Raw genomic sequence first — 20671 nt, forward strand, 5'->3', positions numbered from 1 at the left:
TCAACCAAAGGCTATGGATATGCCATAAAAACAAGATAAACCATATCAAGTTTAGATGCAATTTTAGCCGGCCGATAGCTTTTTACAGAATTAGATCCCCTACCCATTTTTCAACATGGGTAAGGCGCCCAAACGCTCATCTCATGATAAAAGTAGTTATGGTACAATCTTAAAATTATTTTAAAAAACCATAAAAATGCGAAAATGTGTCATTTTATAACTGCAAGGTATCTGCATATCTCCTATTTTATCTATAAGCTACAACAACAACAACAAACCTTATTCTATTATATGAGATTAGTTGCATGTTTGCAAAATGATATTGTGCTTTATTATTAACTAAATCTTTAGATGGGTTGACAGCTAAAAAGTATCGTTCAATGATTTTATTGAGTGTTATTTTCAATCTTTTCCTATTCTTTTTTAGAGGACTCTGTATTTTCTTATCTACTATTCTTATTGGTGCCTTCAAAAGCCTTATTTATACATTTCCAAACGGAAGAACAATATCATCAAGGAAAAGCATTCGCTTAAAGATTCCTCGTTGAATAAGCTTAGTTAGAGAACATCTAGAATAAGGTCAAACAAAAAAATTGAAGTAGTAATATAAGACCCATTAACTAATTTGATTAGATTAAGAAAGTTAGGTAAATTGGTTAATTATAGAAAAGTGACATTTTCCTAAAACACCATAATCATCTTAATACCCCATTCTTCTATTTGATTATGGTTGAGGGAGTATCCATAGGGGTAATTTAGAGAAAATTGATAAATATGATAAATGGGTCTTATATTTAGGACCAAAACCAACTCAATTGGGTCCTATATTAAGGACCGGAGGAGTATAAACATTACAAGAGAGACTGCGGGTTTAAGCTCTTGAAGAAGAAGCTGGAAAAGAATTGGGAATGCCATTTGCATGTGAACACACTTGCTTTTGTTAAAGCAGAGATTCAGCTTGTAGTTGCAGATATATGAGGAGGAGGATGCCAAAAGAACCTCTAAAAAAAAGCATAAGATGCTGAGAGCCTGCACATCATAATTATTCATTAGATATTCTTACGTGCCATTTGTTGATATTCAAATTCCACTTTGTATTCTTCTCGTTACAGCTGCCGATATATATGCCTTATTGATTGCTCTGATCTAGAATCTTGAATATTCTGTAAAAGTTATCTTATAATTATATTTTATACATATATGCTTCCACAATGCAAGTAAACCCAGAGCAACATGTATGTGTAAAAGTCAGACCTAGCTAGCCACAAAGCAATCTTTGTGAGGTTCACACACAGACACAGAGGATTTTAGATTAAGAAACAGAGATCCAATTCTAAGAACTATGAACAGTGAGAATATGAAGGACAATCATGACTTTCATACCACTTGCTTTGGTTTCTTTGGCATATGCCATTTTCTCTCCAATACTGACCTGCAAGCTTTATTTCAAGCTAGCAATGGAAGGCACATTTCTGTTATGTTTGGTTGGAAAGTAATAGAGAAATAAAGGAGAGGAATTTTCTTTATTTACCATTAAGAATGCCTTTCCAGTCATCTCTATCTCCTAGATTGCGTCGAACCTCTTCCAAATAACCAAAAAAGAAACCTATGCTGCGTGCTGATGTCCTTGAAAGAATAAGAAGCTCAAACGCGTAAAATCTTGGATTCCTTTCTGGATTAAGGATTTCGGGAACTAGTTTTAATACTTATCGTAATAATAAACATCATAATACTCATCATTGTGTTAAAATCTAAACCATTCCAAATTAGTTTTAATGGTTTAAATTTAAATTTTTTAACTTGTGATTTTTAAATAAAAAATTTATTTTTTGAAAACACTTACAGTTAAGATGTTACATTTATTCTAGATTATGTAACTATTGAAGAAAAAATATTTTTTGAACAACAAAAATATTAATATTAAATATTGACTGTCCATATTAAATTTGAATAGTTGAGATTTGATAAGTATCATAGTGCTCATAACTTCAGTAAGCATCAAAACAGGCTTCAGGATTTAGGTATGTTTAAGCTTTTTTTTGGTATTTCCAAAAATTGACACGGACCATCAATTTAAGATAAGGATGAGGTTTTGGCAAGCACTAAGTAGAACATCAATTTTGGAAAGAAGAAACATCAATGAAATTTATAAGAGTGGGTGTGATTTTTCTTTTATGCCTGGGCAACATAAAATTGGGGTAAATTAGTTACAGCCTCACAGGGACTTACAAGTAAGATTTTCAGATCAATGTAAAAAATGTGAATTAAAAGTCAAATCTTTACGAATAAAAATAACTTTTATTTGGAGGATGCGATGTAAAGCTAGATTAGGAGGTGTGGGAAGGGGAAAGCATCAAATTTGTGGTGAAATATAGGGCGAAAGAAGACCACTTGGAAAGAGGAAGCATCCAAGTCCCATGTACACCACAAATATGTGCCAACAAAATTGTGGTCAGCCCTTACGCGCAATTGGGGCAATTCCAACTCCTGCCGCCGCCCAACCCTCCCATTCATGCATCTCCCATTTCAGCAAAATGCCTTGCAAGCCATTTAATTGGATATCATAACTCTAATTTCCCATGGATCCGTCTTGGCTTCTATTACTAGTCAAAATATTTTTTATACGTTTCTTGTTAACTTTCCTTAAACATTTAATAATGTTTTGCTGCTTACAAATTGGGCCATGATATACCACTCTGATGCTTTTTTAATTGTTATTTATAAGAGAAGATTTTAGTCTTTTTTTAATTTATCACTTGTACTTTTTTTTTAGTACTTCATTTTCAATTCTATCCCCATCAATTTAAGGGCGATGAATGTAAAGATGAAGAAAGAAAAAAATGAGTGAGAAAAAATGTACCGGCTATTTAATAACAATAAAAAAAATTTATGTCTTTTATAATTTCTTTAGTATTAAAAAAATTACAACAAATAACCATTAAAAAGTACCACAGTGGTTTATATTTCTAGAAATCAGAAATCAGAATCCAACTTTTGGTCATTGAAGCGATTGACCCATCCACCTGCACCGTCCACACACGCCTACGCAATAATAAAGCGGCCGAACGAAGGGCCCACGCAGAATCGCCATTAACTTAACCAAATTAAATCAATCAAACTCACACAATCACGGAAAACCCCACCAAAAAATGATTCCCTCACGCTTTTTCGTTGACCTTGATCTTAATTACAATCTTTTTTTATCTTTGTTTTATTGATATAATAGTATTAAATCGTTTTTATCTTCATTAAAGAATATTTAATTTATCGAATTTCATTGACCTTGATCTTAATTACAATCATTCTTTCTTTATTATTACCAATAATCCAATTTTTAGTTGAAAACTAACTTACATTTATATCCCCTCGACATCATAAAAGTTGTTGATGTCAGTTAAAATTCTAACCATACCAAAATGAACTATTAATATTAGTATCAATAGTTTAAAAAAAATTATTTGTTTTGCCAGCATACAAAAACACGTTTATCTAAGTCGTGCTACAACCCATTCTCATCGTTTATCTTTTCCCCCGTTCATTTTCATCGTTTATCACTAACCACGGTACTGGTACTCTTTGAGAGCGGACAAAGGGTTCAGCGCAAAAAGAAAAACAAATAAGGAAAGAAATGGATTTGAACAATAACTCTTGATGGGTCTTGGGGGGTCAAAAACACCAAAATTCAGGAACTCTTGGAACTTGGAACATAAATTCTAGCAGACAGACGTGAATGGAGGGAACAAACACCCTACACGCTTCCCACATTCAATCCGTTTGTTTTCTTTTTCTTCATTTTTCCTAAACTTGACAGTACCAGCAGCACAAGGCCAAAAAAAAAAAATACCAGCAGCAAAATGCCGGCAACAAAAGCAAAATAAACATTAACGGACGACCTCGACGACGACAAGCATTAATTTAAAAATACACACTGCGGGCAGGGGAATGCAAAAGCGTAAATGGACAAACTCACATCTCAAGCAACGCAATAGGACCACTGCTCATCATCTGCGACCACAGAATCAGCAGAAACGCCATTGAAATCATCATCAGAAGCGCAGTAGTAAAAGCCATTATTGTTGTTGCGAGCAGCGGTCAAGCAGCAAGAATCCACAGCCAGATATGGCATGTTGTTGAACGAGCGGGCGAGGCTGGAAGCCAGAGCTGAAGCATTGTGGATCTTATCTTCATCCTCATCCTCCATTTGCTGCTCGAAGCTCTCTTGCACGCGGTGCTTCAGAGTCTCGAACATGAGCTCGGGCTCGTGTTGCATCACCCGTAGGACATCCGCGCACGACGGCCCCGGCACTGCACGCGTCACTGCGAAGCTGTATGGACCGTCGCTCTGCGACACCCGAACCACGCTCGGGCCACCGAACAGATTATGGACTCCTCCGAGTGCCTCCTCGTAAGCCCCACCTAAGAACATTCCCAGATAGTATTTCCTGACATTACCGCCATTGGCACCACCTTCGCCTTCCAGATCATGGAGCGGCAAACTAGACTCGCCTCCTATGAACTTGTCTATTTTTCCATCACTGTCACAGGTCAAATCTGATAAAATTCCCCTTGCGGAGGGCTTCTCGTCCAGACGATGAATGGGAGCTATGGGAAACAGTTGTCCAATGGCCCAAAAATCAGGAATGGAAGTGAATATCGAGATGTTGGCATGGTATGTCCTTACCGGATCTGTTGCACCCATTGCCTTATTCACCAAGTCACACAAACCATCAACAGCAGCAAGGTGCTCCATGTCTAGAGAACCCTGTTTGAATTGCTCAACACATCGTTGCTTCAATTGATCAACGTACAGCAAGCAGGTATCATAATCACCTCTCATGGCCGCAGCAGAAAGGTTACTATAATCTGCCCGAGCATCCTCTGAGAGCCTCTCCGCCAAATATTGCAACCCAAGGGTGGACATCGTTGGAACTTCGTAAGAAGTTGCAGAAACCACTTCAAAAATAAAAACAGAGTGATGAGAAACAATGGCCCTGCCGCTTTCACTGCAGAGCACTGGGTGCCTGACCGACCTGCGATCACAGACACACTGGAGTGCTTGAACAACTGCCGCAGCGTACTCTTGGAGACCATATCCAACAGATACATCAGAGTCAGCCGACTTGGAACCATCGTAATCTATGCCCAGACCACCTCCAATATCGAATACTTGCATATGAGCACCTAGTCGAACCAATTCACAATAAATCTGTGCCGCCTCTCCAACCCCATCAGCAAGCAATGTGGTGGAAGGAATTTGAGAGCCTATATGGAAATGAAGCAACTGTAGGCAATCAAGCATACCCGCTTGTTCCAGCTTTTTGACTACACGCAGAATCTGGATTGTGGTCAGCCCAAACTTTCCTTTCTCCCCTGAAGTTGAACCAAAATGACCAGAATGTTTTGTCCTCAGCTTAGCTCGAACACCAATAACAGGTCGAATGCAAAGCTGCTTGCTCAACCCAATGATCAAGTCAAGCTCTTCCTCTTGCTCAAGAACAATTATGGTGTTCAAGGCGAGCTTCCTTGCAATCAGAGCCAGAGAAATATATTCACCGTCTTTAAACCCATTGCATACCAAAAAGGCTTCAGAATTACCCGTGCACAAACAATTCATGGCTAGGAGGAGCTCAGGTTTCGATCCTGCCTCTAGCCCAAACCGGAATGGAGATCCAAACTTAACAATATCTTCCACAACGAACCGGTCCTGGTTACATTTGACCGGGTAAACACCTTGGTAATGGGATTCATATCCGAAAGATTGAATTGCGTACTCGAAAGCCGAGTTAAGGGATTCAAGCCGGTTCTTCAGCACGTCCGGAAACCGAACAACAAGAGGAAGCTGCATACCAAGGCCGCCGGATGATTTGGGATCTGAGACTTTCTTAACAATCTTGAGCAAATCAATCTCCTGGTGAGAAAGGGTCCCTGAACCATGAGGTCGGACAGAAATATTCCCAGATGAATTCACAGAAAAGTATGGAGCACCCCACCCATCGATCTTGTAAAGGGAAGCCGACAGAGAAGGTGACCAATGGGAATCGTCCATGGAAACGGTGACGGTGTTGTTATCGGCGGTAGTGTTCCTCGTCGCCGGAGGTACGCCAAAAAATGTGACCGGCGCCAGAAGAGAGCTATCCCCAGCTAAAGCGTAGCCAGGAGGACCAAGTGCAGCATCCACGCAACAAGCTAAGGCCGGCATCTCTTCTGCGACGATCAAATTGAATCAGGGAAAAAGATTCTTAAAATTTTTGTAATCTCGTTCAGATGGGGGCTTTAAAACCCGCCGAGGCCGAGGCCCCGGCTACCCCCTCAAAAGAAAACAGTAGAAGATCTATTGAAAATGGAGAAACCCTCCCTGTTCTCCTCACAGAAAATCCCCACACCGACCCCTCAGAAGAAGGATTTCCACACGGATAACAAAATGAAACAGGCAAGGGCAAAATGAGGTCGGCAATTAAACGCGGAAAGCTTCCCACACCATGCAGATCTGGTTCATAGATTCAAATAAAGAAAATAACCAGAAGAGCGTGGTGATCGGGGAAAGAGGAGGGCAAACAACGAGGAAACAGGACAAGCAGCTTCCGGGGAGGTCAAGATCGAGGAAATGGAAAGCGGAAGGATGGAAAGGCAAAAGAGGAAACCTCTGGGGAAATAACAGGCAAGAAACAAGGAATTTGAATGAAAATTACAAAGAGAGGCTCCAGAAATTATGAAGTTGGATGCAAGAAAGACGGAAACAAAGGTGGAATGGGCGAGATTTGCATGAGCGGCGAAGCTGATTTATATGGGGAGGGAGGGGCGGATTGGGCCGTGGGCCCGGATCTTGGACTCAAATAGATTCGAAAATTTATTTTCAACGTAACAAACCCTAAAATTCTTTTTCCAAGAAAAAAAAGAAGATAAAAGTAAGCATACGTCATCATCAAAATAGTTAAGAGAATATAATATTTAAATTTATGTTTCAAATAGTGCTCAAAAAAAAAATTTATGTTTCAAATACTATTTTTCTCTTCGGACTGTATGTAGTCCAAATGTCTAAATGCAAATGCCAAAAAAATGTTTATTCAAATACTCTTCCGGTCCTTAATATAAAACCCAATTGTTGAGTTAATTTTGATCTTAAATATAAGACCTATTTCTCATATTTATCAATTTTCTCTAAATTACTTCTATGGATACTTCCTCAACTATAATCAAGTAGAAAAAGAGAAGGGGTATTAAGAAAGATAATTATGATATTTTAGGAAAAATGTGTCTCATTTCTTGTAATTAACTAACTTACCTAACTTTCTTAATCTAATCAAATTAGTTAAATGGGTCTTATATTAAAGACAAGAGGAGTATCAAGTTTAAATGATAGCTTACGGATTGACCAAGATGGGAATTTAGAGAGGTCCTGGAAAGTGAAAAACTGGGATTTAATCCCCTCTCATGTAATTTTATTTCGGACTTAGCCTTTCTTTTTTTGATCAAAAAATAAAACATGAAATTTAAGCATGTGTATAGATGTAATATTCAAATTCTCGTGCTTTTCTCGTGGGGACTGCACCATGTTGGTGTTTCTTTGTCTTGGCTTGGCCAGCACTCCAGCAGCCAGGGGGAGGCAAAGGACTAATCAGCGTCGAGTTGCCGCGTGACTTGTGAAATGGGGCCTTTCTTTTCTTCTCGAGGAGAAACTCGCGCTGGCGATACAAGTGAGTTAGGTGAGGCGTGTGGTGTGTTCATCTCGCGAGCTTTTGGGCGAGATTTTGTTGAGGAAGCGACTAGGAAGTTTCCTTGGAAGTGGTGGGGATCCCGGGATACCCACATACTAACTAGAATACCGATGAACCCTCACGATGCTGACACGTTAGCCCGGGCAATTACTGACTGACCCAGTGGCCGGGGCTGTCTGACTTGCTGTAAATCAGTTTTTCAATTCATCTTTCGGCCAACAGAAAGAAAGGAAAAAAAAAACGTTTACTGTCCGTTGGTTCAAATCACCTCTACGCTCAACAGGTTAAAAAAGTTAAAAAAATATTTAACGAGATAAAAAAGTGTTTTTTAAAAATATTTTTCCGTAAAATGAAACAGACTCCTCTATATATTTACTTCGTATACAGTAAAAGCACTTTGAAAATTATAGCTTGGCTTTCATCCAAATACTCTCTAAATTTAAAAAAAAAGAGCTAGTCACTTTCACGGAATAATTAATTAAAATTTGAATTATTTCTGTTTCAACTTTTTTTTTTCAAAAATTACAATGAAGCTTCAAAAAACTAATTATTAAAAAGTCTTAATAACAACTTAACTAGTTTGTAATGACAAGTTTTAGAATAAGAAGTGATAATTTTTTAGATTTGTTTTGTAATTATTTTTCTTCCTAAAAACCTTACTGTAATTCTGCTTTCTTTCTTTTTTTGCCAAATTTTCTATTTCAACTCAAAAACATTACTTCTAGTTTCTACTAATTAAATATTTTTACTTCCTTATTAATAAAATACTGGTTCCATTTCGTCCTTGTAACTAAAGAAAACAAGATTTAGATCCGTTTACATAAAATTAATTTATCGAAAAATCATCAATAACTTTGTGATGAGCATAAGCCCAAGGGGAGAGCCCAATCCCAAAAGACTAGCCTATTGGGAGGGAGAGCCCCTTGAACTTATAAACCCCACAACACTTGTGAGATTCTCCAATGTGAGACTCATAACAGAGCACCCCTCTCGAGAGCCGACGTCCCCGGCGGCTCCACTCTACGGCACTTCACTCGGCCTTCTTACCGGTCAGAACCCTCCGCAGGTAGCCCTTTCCGGTTAGCCAACTCTCAATGAAAGCACCAATGTGATGAGCATAAGCCCAAGGAGAGAGCCCAATCCCAAAAGACTAGCCTATTGGGAGGGAGAGCCCCTTGAACTTATAAATCTCATAATACTTGTGAGATTTCCAATGTGGGACTCATAACAAACTTTTTTCTGAAATCATATATAATGGTAACGGCGAGCTTGTGATGGATCAAATTAAAAAAATATTTTTCTCTGAATCAATAATTCAGTTTTCTGATACTAGATTGATAAATGATCATTGGGAGAATTGCAATTTGATCTTCGATCAATGTCATTTCCCTGTAATCCTCTTAACAAAATTAAAATACAATATTTGCTTCGTCAAATAAAAATCACTACATTCCATCCTTAGCATAAAAACTAGTTAGAGGTTAAATTTAATTCTAAATATAATATTTTAATCTATTTTATCTTTCATATTTATAATTTTTTTAATATCACTATTGATTATAAAAACATTCTATAGGTAGTTTCAATATAAATGATTAAAAAAATAACAATTTAAGGAAGACAGCATAAATTTGTTATAAATAAATAATTTAATTAATTTTTTAACATACCTAAATTAGTTAGTTAGCTTTTGTATTAAGAAACATAAGTAGTATAACATTGCGTTAAATTAAAAAGAATAAATTTGTTCAATATTATCTTTTAAAGAATAAAAGGTTCAATCCTCCATGATGCATAGAAAATACATTATTTATTATTCACACTGAAATATTTTTACCTGTGCTTTAAAAAATTATTTGCATTATTATCTACATGATCAAATAGGCATTGAATTTTAGATATAATTAAAATGCTCAACCCCCTACAGTTAATTTCTAAAATGTTAAAAATAAAAGATAATTACAAAATAAATGTCAAATAACCAGAGTTACTTTGCTCACGAGTATTTTTCACTCACACCACTTCTTTTAACCCAGCATAACTGTGTATGGATCTGAATATTGAGAGACTTGATTAATGATTAATATAACTTCAGGGACCGGAAAAAAAAAAAAAAAGATTACTGCTATTATTCCTGAAATAGTACTCCCTCCGTTCCTTATTATAAGAGATATTTAATGCTTATGACATGTTCCTATATATAAGAGACACTTACAAGTTGTCTCTACTTTTTTTGTGTTGATTTACTATTTTACCCATATTTATTATCTCTAACTCACACTCTCTCTCCCTCTCATTTCTCTTTCTTTTAATAATTTAATTGTTCTCTCTCATGCTCTCTCTCCTTATTAATGAGGGCATTTTTGGAAAAAAATTATACTTTTTACACATTAATTGTTCTTAACTAATTTTAACTGTTTTTTTGATCAACGTACTTCGGTTATTTGTCTCTTATAATAAGGAACGGAGGGAGTATGGTATAGAGCTCGACAGAGTCATTGCCTGTGAAGAAGTTTTTTTTTTTTCCTTTTTATGCTAAAGCATAGCTATCCTCTAATTAGAAGCAATCCTATTCGAAACACTGTCAGGTACTAAACGTAAGCATCTCTCCTAGTAAGAATTTAAATCTTAGTTCATCAAATTGTGAGAGATTAACTCCTTTCACTAGACTTAATCTGGTCGGTATAAAGAAGGTTTTGATGATATCCAGGAAATGATTATTGAGGCGCCGCTAACCCACCAGTCGAGCTACTCAATTAGCCCACTCCTATTTTGGTGATACGATTAAAAGTCAATCCCAATATTAAAATTATTTGTTGTGAGAATTATTACTCATAAAAAAATACAATTATAAAATAATAATAATGAGTGAGCTGTTAAAGTCTGTTAAAAGTTATCATTACAAACTGTTCACTTATTATTAGGATTTTTTTTAAAATTTTCCTTTCATCTTAATCCCCACAGTGAATTTCTCCAAAGGTAACAATAAAAGAAGAAAAAGAATTAAATATACTTATGGCGTTTTAATGAAAGGATTTTAAGTCAATAAGTTTAAATATGTTGCTGTACTTTTTATTATTACTCCTTATCTAAATTATAAGATCTCACTTATAATCCATAAATAATATCTTATAATTAGAACTGAAAATAATATTTTTTTTGTCTTGACAAACAAATTATGCATGTAAAATTTTTCCCACAGTAAAATTACTGACGCTGTTATCACACTCGCCACGTGACTCCGCGATTATGGTTAAATGCCATTAAGGCTTCGTCCATGCTTCATCTTTTTTGTAAAAAAAAAAAATTCATCGGATCTATGTTATCCTCTTTCCAGGCTTAGGTCCTATTTGGATATCTCCTCAGACTATAATTTGAGAAAGAAATCATCCAAACAAAAGAAAAAAATGTGAAACTATGGTTTGGGGTAAAGCTATGGTTTTGAATCCTAAAACCACCATTTTAATAAGAGCAGGTTTTCACATCCTGTGATATCTGCATTTATTGAAATCAGAGCTCGTATTTTTTTTTTGGAGTGAGACTGTTTACTATATCTACTAATAAATTTTTTTTTTTTGTGTGACAAGAATCATTCAGCCATATAAACACACATTAAAAACTAAACTCACTGTGTTCACCAAAAATAAATTACTGCACATTCATGTATTATTGTGGATATAATATTTAAACGAAATTAGTAATCCCTTGGATGCCTACCCGTCCTAATGTTTTAAAAAGAAAACGGGATACATGACATGGTTCTTCTCCCCTGAGGGGGTGTTTGGATAGAAACCAAACTATAGTTTCAGAAGTGTTTTTACGGTTTATGAAGTAAGTATGTGAAAAAGTTTGACTTGTTTTGCGGAAAAGTGCTTTTGAAACCCTGGTTTGGAGGTTGCGAAACACCCCCTGAGTTTGGTTCATATGCAATAGATGATAATGAAAACTCAACCACTTGAGTTAGCTGAATGTTAGATGGAAGAATGCGAAAATGAAGATGGAACAGAGATGGAGGGAGGAATTGGGGAGAGATGAAAGAGCATGAAATTTAATCTCAATGCTCATTGATGATTTGCTTACCCCGTTGAAATACTAATTATAGTTACTAATAAAAAAACTTGTTTGATATCTATTCTGATACTAAGGGCCTGTTTGGTTTGAGGGGAGGGGAGGGGAGGTTTTATCCTCACCTTGTTTGGTTTGATTAAAAAGGAGGAGAGGGGAGGGTATTTAATGATCCCTTGTTTGGTTCAAGAGGGGAGGGATAGTAATAATCAATTTACCATTTTATCCTTACATATTAGTTTATGTTTTTTATTGATATATTATATAAATTAATTTACATCTCAATTTAAATTATATAATTTAATAAAAATTCAGTCTTATCATGTTAATATGTGTATTAAAAAATTGGTATAGTAATTTTTTATTCTAATTAATATAATAATATATTTAAAATAATCAAATAAACAAATTTTATATGCTCTAAGAAAAATGAAATTTTATTTTCTTTAGGTTATCTTTTTTTTCAACTTTAAAATATATTTAATAAATAATATATTTATAAAAAACAATTAATTTTATAATATTATAATTTTTATTTAAATAATTTTTTATTTTTAAATAATTTTTATAATATATTTTTAATTATAATAATGTATATATTTTTTATTTTTTTACTTAGGATAATATATTTTTTATTTGAAAAAAATATTATAATAATATATTTTATGGGTAGAAGTGGAATATTAAAAAAATCATAAGGACATAATGATCCAAAATTTTGGCTCCCCTCCAAAAACCCCCAATTTGGAGGGGAGCCAAAATGGGGGGAGGGAGGGAGGGGAGGGGAGGGGAGGGGACATTTTAGCTCCCCTCCCCTCCAAAATTTTCAACCAAATGAGGGGAGGGGCTCATTTTCCCTCCCCTCCCCTCCCCTCCAACCAAACACATCCTAAATATAAGATATTAATCTATCACGTTTTTCATATTTATCTATTTTTTTAAAATAACTACTGTGGTAGTTGCACAGTATTTCTTCGAATGGTAATTCTAACTAATACCCATGATTGACAATGATATTTTAAAAAATACAACACTTATTTATTACAAGTGATTAACTTAACAAGTCTTTTTAATTTATTCAAATTAATCAATTAGCTCTTACGTTAAAGGCCAGAGGTAATATAATTTTTTTATGACTCAGATTTAAAATATTTAATTGAAGGTTTGGAAATTAAAAATAACTTTTTAAAAAATTGATATATAAAAGATTACTTTTTATTTTGAATTACGTACGTACTAAAACATATTAAATTATTAAAAATATAAAAATCAAATCAGATTACTGAAATGATAAGTATTGAAATCGAATTAAAAGAGGTGGGAGGTTTATTTGGGGAGGGGGGTTTCCACGCCCAATAATTCGTGTGATGAAATATCAAACCTGTCATCCCAAAAGGAGGCGTCAAAGAATTGATTTATTCGTAACGGGAAAATGATCGAGAACTCGGTTGCATGTAGACAGGTCTCAACTGATGGGAACTCTTCTGTAGTCCACGCTCGCCGCATTTGATTTGATTTTTTTTTCCCCACTCCACGTGGAAATATAAATGAACCTATTTGGAGCCTAAAATCTGCTCCAGCCTTCCGTCCCATATTATGGATATACCTGCCCCGATGAGCCCATCGTCCCCTTTGATGAAAACGCATGTCGTTTTGGTGGCGATGATGCGACAGAAACACCACTAGTTTTAGGACGCATGTCCGCCCGTGATGCGATAAAACCGGAACCATTAATCTATTTTACATTTATCAGTTCTCCTTCGACCATGGGATGCCACGTCATCATCTCTATTCAAAACGCCGTTCCTTTCTTTGTCGTTTCCCGTTGCGTTTTCCCGACTCTTTGCCCCTCCTTTATTTCCACCAACTTCTCCTCACCTTTTACCCGGCGTTGCCCGGGCTTTTAACCTGCCCCCGCGGCCTCTCCGTGTGCTAAATTAGTATCACGTATATGTTTGGATTTGAAGTCTAGCTTTATTTTAATCTTAGCCCTAGAATTTGAGAGCAGTATTTTTTATTCTTGATTAAAAATAAAAGAAGATCAAATTTTAAGACTAAAAATTATATTAACACATACATTTTATCACAATTGAAAAACCTTAAACTTTATTGATTTTATCTTAAAATTTTTTTTGTAACTTTACCACTATTTAATAGCAACTTATATAATAATAAATTATTATAAAGTCTAAAAAAGAGATTTAATCACTAAACAATGAATAATAATTGAAGAATATGTAATGATATATTCTAACATAGAAAATAACAATAACTTTTTTTTGGTTGGCCTCTCGTTGAGATTTTTAATAATTAAATTAAAAAAATATTTGGATGAAAAATAAATTATAATTTTAGAAATGACTCTGCAGAATTTAAAATTAATTCTCGACTTGCATGCACTTATTAAGGTGTTTTTCAGACACCCTAAAACACTTTTTAAATCTTGTCATTGGAGCTCAGTAATTCTACCAAAAAAGTTAAAGCAGGGATATCTTAAGACTTGTTTGGTTTCTTATTTTGAAAACAATTTTTTGTTTTTAAAAATAAAAAAACAAAAAGATTTATTGGGCAATTTGTTTTTTCTTGATTGTTTTAAAAAACAAAAAAACAATGATATGTTTTTAAAAACTGAAAAACCAAAACAACTTTTACGTGTTTATTTACTTTTGTTTTTATGTTTTTTATTTTTTTATTTTTTAAAAAATTGGAATAATCTTTTTCTCTTCTTCTTTTTTTTTCTACCACCTACTACTTATCACTACCTGTAATAACTACCACTGGTCAAAATGTAATTTTGTTTTGTTATAAATTATTTTTAAGAATAAGAAAACAAAAACAAACAACAAATAGGTTAGGAGAATGAGAGCCAAGGAACAAGGGTAAAATGCTAGGAGCAGGGATAGTGCTGAGGTGGCAGAGTGTGATAGGAAGAGAGGGATCTCAGGATATCTCAAAGCAGGCACTGCCGTTTTAAGAAATTTATTTCTTGTAGCCCTTAGGAGCACTCAGCACATTGTAACGGAGGAAGGGTAAAAAATCATGGATGAGAGGAGGAGACAGAGAGAAGAGGCGTGGCTGGTCAAAAAAAAAAGAAGGGGCGTGAACGGGGACCGGGGTATACGCTGCTGTTGGGGGCAGGTCTCGATAGCGACAACGCGGTAGTTGCTTGGTTTCTAGATTCTTAACCAGTCAGTGGGCCCCACCTTCCCGGCCTTCAAGTCCCTCCTTGCATTCTCTCCAGTCTCCACGGCTTCATCTCAGTTTCTCCAAGTCATCATTCATCATTATTATGTAAAGAATATATTTTTTTTGAAAAAATTAATTACATATATTTTGCAATGAGATTTATATAAAACTTAAAAATATATAAGTCATTTGATAATATTTTCGAGTTTTATTTTGGTGCGTGTGTACTAAATTAACATCTGTCGTACTTATAGAACTAATATTTAGGGGGTGTTTAAATAAAACCAAACTATAGTTTAGAGAATAGCTTCTGGAGAATAAATTCTTGGAAAAATAGATTTTGTGAAAAAGTGATTCTGATAAAGTAAGAGTGTTTAGATAACTGTTATCAAAAGTACTTTTTATATGTGCTAATTATTAAAAATATATAATTAATATGATAATTATATAAAAGATGAATTTTATAATATATTTTAATTTGAAAGAATAAAATTGTTAATAATACATTTTTTGACAACATAATTAATGACATATAAGATAATATGATTAATAAATAATCAATATGTGTATATATATTTATAAAATATAAGATTAAATATGTTTATAAAAAAATAATTGAGGGGTATTAAAGTCATATTATCGTTGAGATTTGTTCTGACAGGCATAATCATACTTTTTAATTTGAGCCAGAAGCAGAATTGATTCACTTTTTTTGAAACTATGGTTTGGAATGTTATCCAAACCATGGATAACTTTAGAAATACTTTTCAGCGAATCGAGACAAACTCCTCCACATATTTACTTCGTATACAGTAAAAGCACTTTTGAAACTATGATTTTGTTTTTACCCAAACACCCCCTTAATATATAATTGAAAAGGTTGCAAGGCCGAAAAAAAAAAACCTATAAATACTTGACTAAAAATCAAATGAAATTGTAAGCAAGGATAACTAATTTTCCCTTAAAAGTGTTATAGCTACGTCCGAAAAGAAAAATTATACCTGCGATTAAGTCAATATATTTGTGTATATACTACCTCTAATCCTAATTATAAGAGCTCATCTGTAATGCCGGTCTTAATTTTAAGGTCTTGTTTGTAGTCTACAAACAAGTTCTTATTGACTACAAACAAGATCTTATAATTAAGATAGGAGGTACTCCTCCGGTCCTTAATATAGGACCCAATTCTTGAGTTGGTTTTGGTCCTAAATATAAGACCCATTTCTCATGTTTATTATTTTTTTTCTAAATTACCCCTATGGATACTCCCTCAACTATAATCAAGTAGAAGAGGGAAAGAAGGTATTAAAAAAGATGATTATAGTATTTTAGGAAAACTGTGTCACTTTTCTTATAATTAACTAACGTACCTAACTTTCTTAATCTAATCAAATTAGTTAAATGAGTCTTATATTAAGGATAGGAGGAGTAGTATATACATGTGTAGTTGTGTGGTTGGACAAATCTGTCTTACTGATAATCGTGATAAGCTTTTTGGTTGTTTTTTTTTTTTTGAACGTGGCATGCACGACGCGTGTAACCGGCAATAATTCTATAGGATGGTCCATCGCTTGGGTGCGGAGGGTCGTGTCTCATCGCTAATCTTGAGTGGACCTACGTCCAAGAGTGCCACCAGATTTTGGGGCTCGCGTTGGAGGTTGCACGGCAGATCTCTTCCCCTACGTGGCTTTCTGAGCCCAATAGGACGAATGGGTGAGCTTTGCCCCACCCCACCTGACTCCCAACAATTTGTTGTTTCTACACTACTGTTATCCATGTGATCCACTCTACTTTTCTCCTTATTCTTTTTTCTTTGTTTTTATTATAAGTTTTAAATGAGTAATACACATATAATAAAAAAATTAGTTAAAATCAATAAAGATGTAATACACATTTAAATATATGTCTTTATAATAAATAAAAAGGGGGAAGAAAAATGTAATAAGAGAGTGTGTGACAAAAATTAATAAATAATTTAGGAATAAAATTGAAAAAAGGATACAAACTCTAATTTAAACTTAAAAAATAGATCATATTCCTCTCTTAATTTAAATCTTATAAATAGAATCGGACAAAATTTTTTTCCTAATTAATTCCCACCTCTTTTTAATTTAATCATGTATCATATTTAATTAACTAAAAAAAAAAAACTTTAGGACGGGAGAATTGGCCATCAGATTCCCACATGCGTCCAGCTCCTCTAACCTTCTCCTCCTCTACCTTTCTTTCTTCTGCTCTTTTATCTTTCTTCCAATCCTTCACGGACATGTGATCAAATCTGAATTGTCTATATTTAATATTTTAAAATAATATTATTATTTTTGGATAAAAATATTATAACTTTACAAAAAACAATATATAAATAAATATGACCAGCTAAAATCTGATTTGAATAATTTACAACTTGTAAATTATTATCATAAAGTAGATTTTTGCCAGTTATAAACTGTTCAGACCATATTTTAGCATTTCAAATTTATTTATGTATTTTTTAAAATAAAATTATAATATTTTTTGGTAAAAAGTAATAATATTATTTAAAATATTAAATCTATTGCGTTTGATTTAATGTAAAGTAGATTTTTTCCATCCCTAAAATGAAAAAGGGATATAATTTAATTTATATATACTCCATTTAATCGCTATTACTCCTTTGGTCTTAAATATAGGATCCCTCTTGTAGTGTAAATTACACTATAAAAAAGATTTTATATTTAGAACCGGAAGAGTACATTATTTATTTATATCTTTTCTTCTTTTTTTTGGTGATAATCTTTCCATTTTTGCTTTGTGCAGGGAAAAAAAACTGTTCGGTCACTCCACTTATTAAGGGGTTAATACAAATTTTTGTCTCCAAAATTTGGGCTTAATTTGTTATTGCCCTTGAAATTTCAAACGTGTGTTATTGGCCCCTGAAATTATGTCTGTTTCACCGTTAGTTCTTGATACCTTGACACCGTTAAAATCTGATATGACATTAACACTGTTAACTGATGAGGTGGACACATAGGCTGGCTTATATGTGGCATATGAGCTGGACATGAAATTCTTGCACAAAGGTTCTTAATCAAAACTTCAAAACATCAGAGAAATCGACCGAGACGCACTCAACAAGCATCAGAGTATCAGCCTATTCTAGCAAATATGCTTCACAATGAACCGCCACCTGCTAAATCTTTCAATGAAAAACCCAGGCATCTTAGGTTGAGGTGACGAGGATTCACTACTCAGAATCATAACCGCGGACAACATGCCTGGCCTTCCATTCACTCGCCGATTCATGCAAGACTGGTTGAATATACTCTTATGTCAACAAAATTGAACATGAAGACACAGTAACCCATTAATGAATTGATAGTGCAAAGAACCTTAACTAATTATAATCTAACAATTAACAGAATTCAATATCTGATGTCTGGCATGAAGGGGAGGAGGATGGTGTAATTCAAGTTAGAAACACAATGAAATAAAATGGTTCAAGACTTGTTTGATCGAGGTTTTCCTCGTATTGTTGTAGATTTTTGCCTGATTATAGTTGTCCCTTAGCTTTTTAGTGACAAACCTTGGACTATCGATTGCCTTTAGCACTTCCAGGAATGAATGGTGTGCTACACAGTGGTCAGCTTTTCTGGTGGAATGTAACGCGTCTTTCTCTTTTGGATTGCGAGTATTAACCACTAAGATGAATATTATTTTTCATGTTTGTATTTTGGTCACGACAAAGGAGACTAGCGCAGAGACTTGTTGCAAGTGATAATGTCATTGTTCATGGAGGAAGCAGTCAAGGTCAATAGTGCAGGGGTAGGTTCCAAGCTCTTTTGTACTATAACAAGTTTTTATATACTAGCTCCGATCCTTAATATAAGGCCCTGTTTGATTTTTATTTTGGTTCTAAATATAAGACCTCAATCCACTTTGTCTCTCATATTTATACATTTTTTTTTCAAAGTAGTCCTTCTAACAATAATAGTTCTAGTCAATATATTTAATTAGTAAGGATATTTTAGGAAAAACAATATCACAATACCTATTTAGGACAAATAACTAACTCAACTTACTTCCTCAATCTCCTCAAATTAGTCAACTGGCTCTTATAATTAGGATCGGAGGTAGTATATAAAATAGGGTTATATAAATGTCTTTTGCTAACGGCAAGTAGTCACTTGTTTTTGGGAAGCAAGTTGGAGATCATATTCCAAGTTCATGTTGATTATTTGTATATTTGTAACATGATATTTAAATGCTCTGTTTTACTAATCCAAACCAAAGCAAACACTTTGGTTACGTTTGGTAGAAAGCATTGAAAATGAGGGATTGGGATTGGGATTACAATTGAAAAAATCTATTAAGAGAGTGTTTAGTATAAGAGATTGTTTGATATATGGGATTAGTCAAAGCCATGTATATGGGATTAAAGAATACCATGGGGGGAAGTGGTATTCCCCAATCCCACCTTTATGGGCATACCTAATCCCATATAACAAACAATTATTCATACTAAGTACTATTTTAATAATTTTTTCAATTGCAATCCCAATCCCAATCCCTCATTTTCAATACTTCGTACCAAACGGGACCTTTATTCCACAGGGGCGTGGTTTGCCTTCACCGAAAGCCTTCCCTTCTGTCCTAAATCTCTAACCTCTTTCTCGACAACTTGTGGAGATTTTTGTCTAAACCATTTCCCTTTGTTTCCCTTCTAGTGTTTGTCGTGCGCGCGCATTCTGCATATGATTGTCTTTTTCTTTTTCTTTTAATAATTTCATGTCTAGATCATATGCCACGTATAAGTCAGCCTATGTGTCCACCTCATTAGTTAACGATGTTGATGCCATGTTAGAAAATTTTAACAGTATCAAGATATTGGAGACCAACGCTCTGAAATGAATATAATTTCAAAACCCAATATCAAATTGAGTTCAAATTTAAGGGACTGGAATATTAGCCTCTTATTAGCCATTTCATGCACCTTCGTGGGGTTGCTCGGTCATAATTGCTGAGACGCAGGGACCAGAGAGCGTGCACGTGGTCGTACACTGTCCTCTTCAAAATAAATACTATTCTAGGCCCGCCTCAACTCCTCCGTTATTAATTCTTTTATTGTATTTATTTCATAATATTTAAAAGATTTTTTAATGTTCTTCAATTTTATTTTTTATACATTGTTTTTATCATTATTTGGGGTCTAAATTCTTAGGCTAAAAAATAAAAATATTTGGAGCCAATTTATAGGCATTTGAAATATTTCATGCGTATGAATTAAAACTAAAATTTAATTTATCGGACCAATCATTGAGATATTTTGTAAAATCATGTGGCAAATATTTTGTTTTGTTAACTTTTTTTTTTTTACTTTCTTTTTTATAAAGTCCGACCTAAAACTATGTAATGAGAATTTTCAATTTGTTGTGATAAGAATTATATTAAATTATCTATTTGTGCCAATCAAATACCGTAAATTAATAAAATGCATTAAGATCAGTAGATTACCTATAATTTTGATGTGCTATGAAATTGAACCAAGCATGCGCTGAAAACGCATGTGGTCGTACAATAATATAAAAAGGAAAATAATAAAGCCATCTCTTTGTCCAACAGCTTTTGAAAATGTAGGTCATATATGAGCATATCATGTGGTTTTATAATTCAAAATCTAAGAATGTGCATAGTTATAGACATACGAATGTAGACACACTATGCACACA

The 20671-nt window shown here is 34.1% G+C and overlaps 1 protein-coding gene across 1 annotated transcript; it reads right to left on the reverse strand.

Annotated features, from left to right (window-relative positions):
• Positions 1 to 3664: 3664 nt before the first annotated feature.
• Positions 3665 to 6731, reverse strand: LOC114744187 (arginine decarboxylase). The gene has a single exon (XM_028932376.1). It carries the CDS (start codon positions 6197 to 6199, stop codon positions 3974 to 3976), a length of 2226 nt encoding a protein of 741 aa, XP_028788209.1. The 5' UTR covers positions 6200 to 6731; the 3' UTR covers positions 3665 to 3973.
• Positions 6732 to 20671: the final 13940 nt, after the last annotated feature.

The sequence above is a fragment of the Neltuma alba genome, unplaced genomic scaffold, assembly GCF_004799145.2.
Source record: "Neltuma alba isolate B1F8T4 unplaced genomic scaffold, ASM479914v2 tig00004281_pilon, whole genome shotgun sequence".
Lineage (NCBI taxonomy): Eukaryota > Viridiplantae > Streptophyta > Magnoliopsida > Fabales > Fabaceae > Neltuma > Neltuma alba.

What these genes read in the sequence shown, in the direction of transcription:
- LOC114744187 (XM_028932376.1), bottom strand. Translation starts at nt 6,199, where the DNA reads ATGCCGGCCTTAGCTTGTTGCGTGGATGCTGCACTTGGTCCTCCTGGC.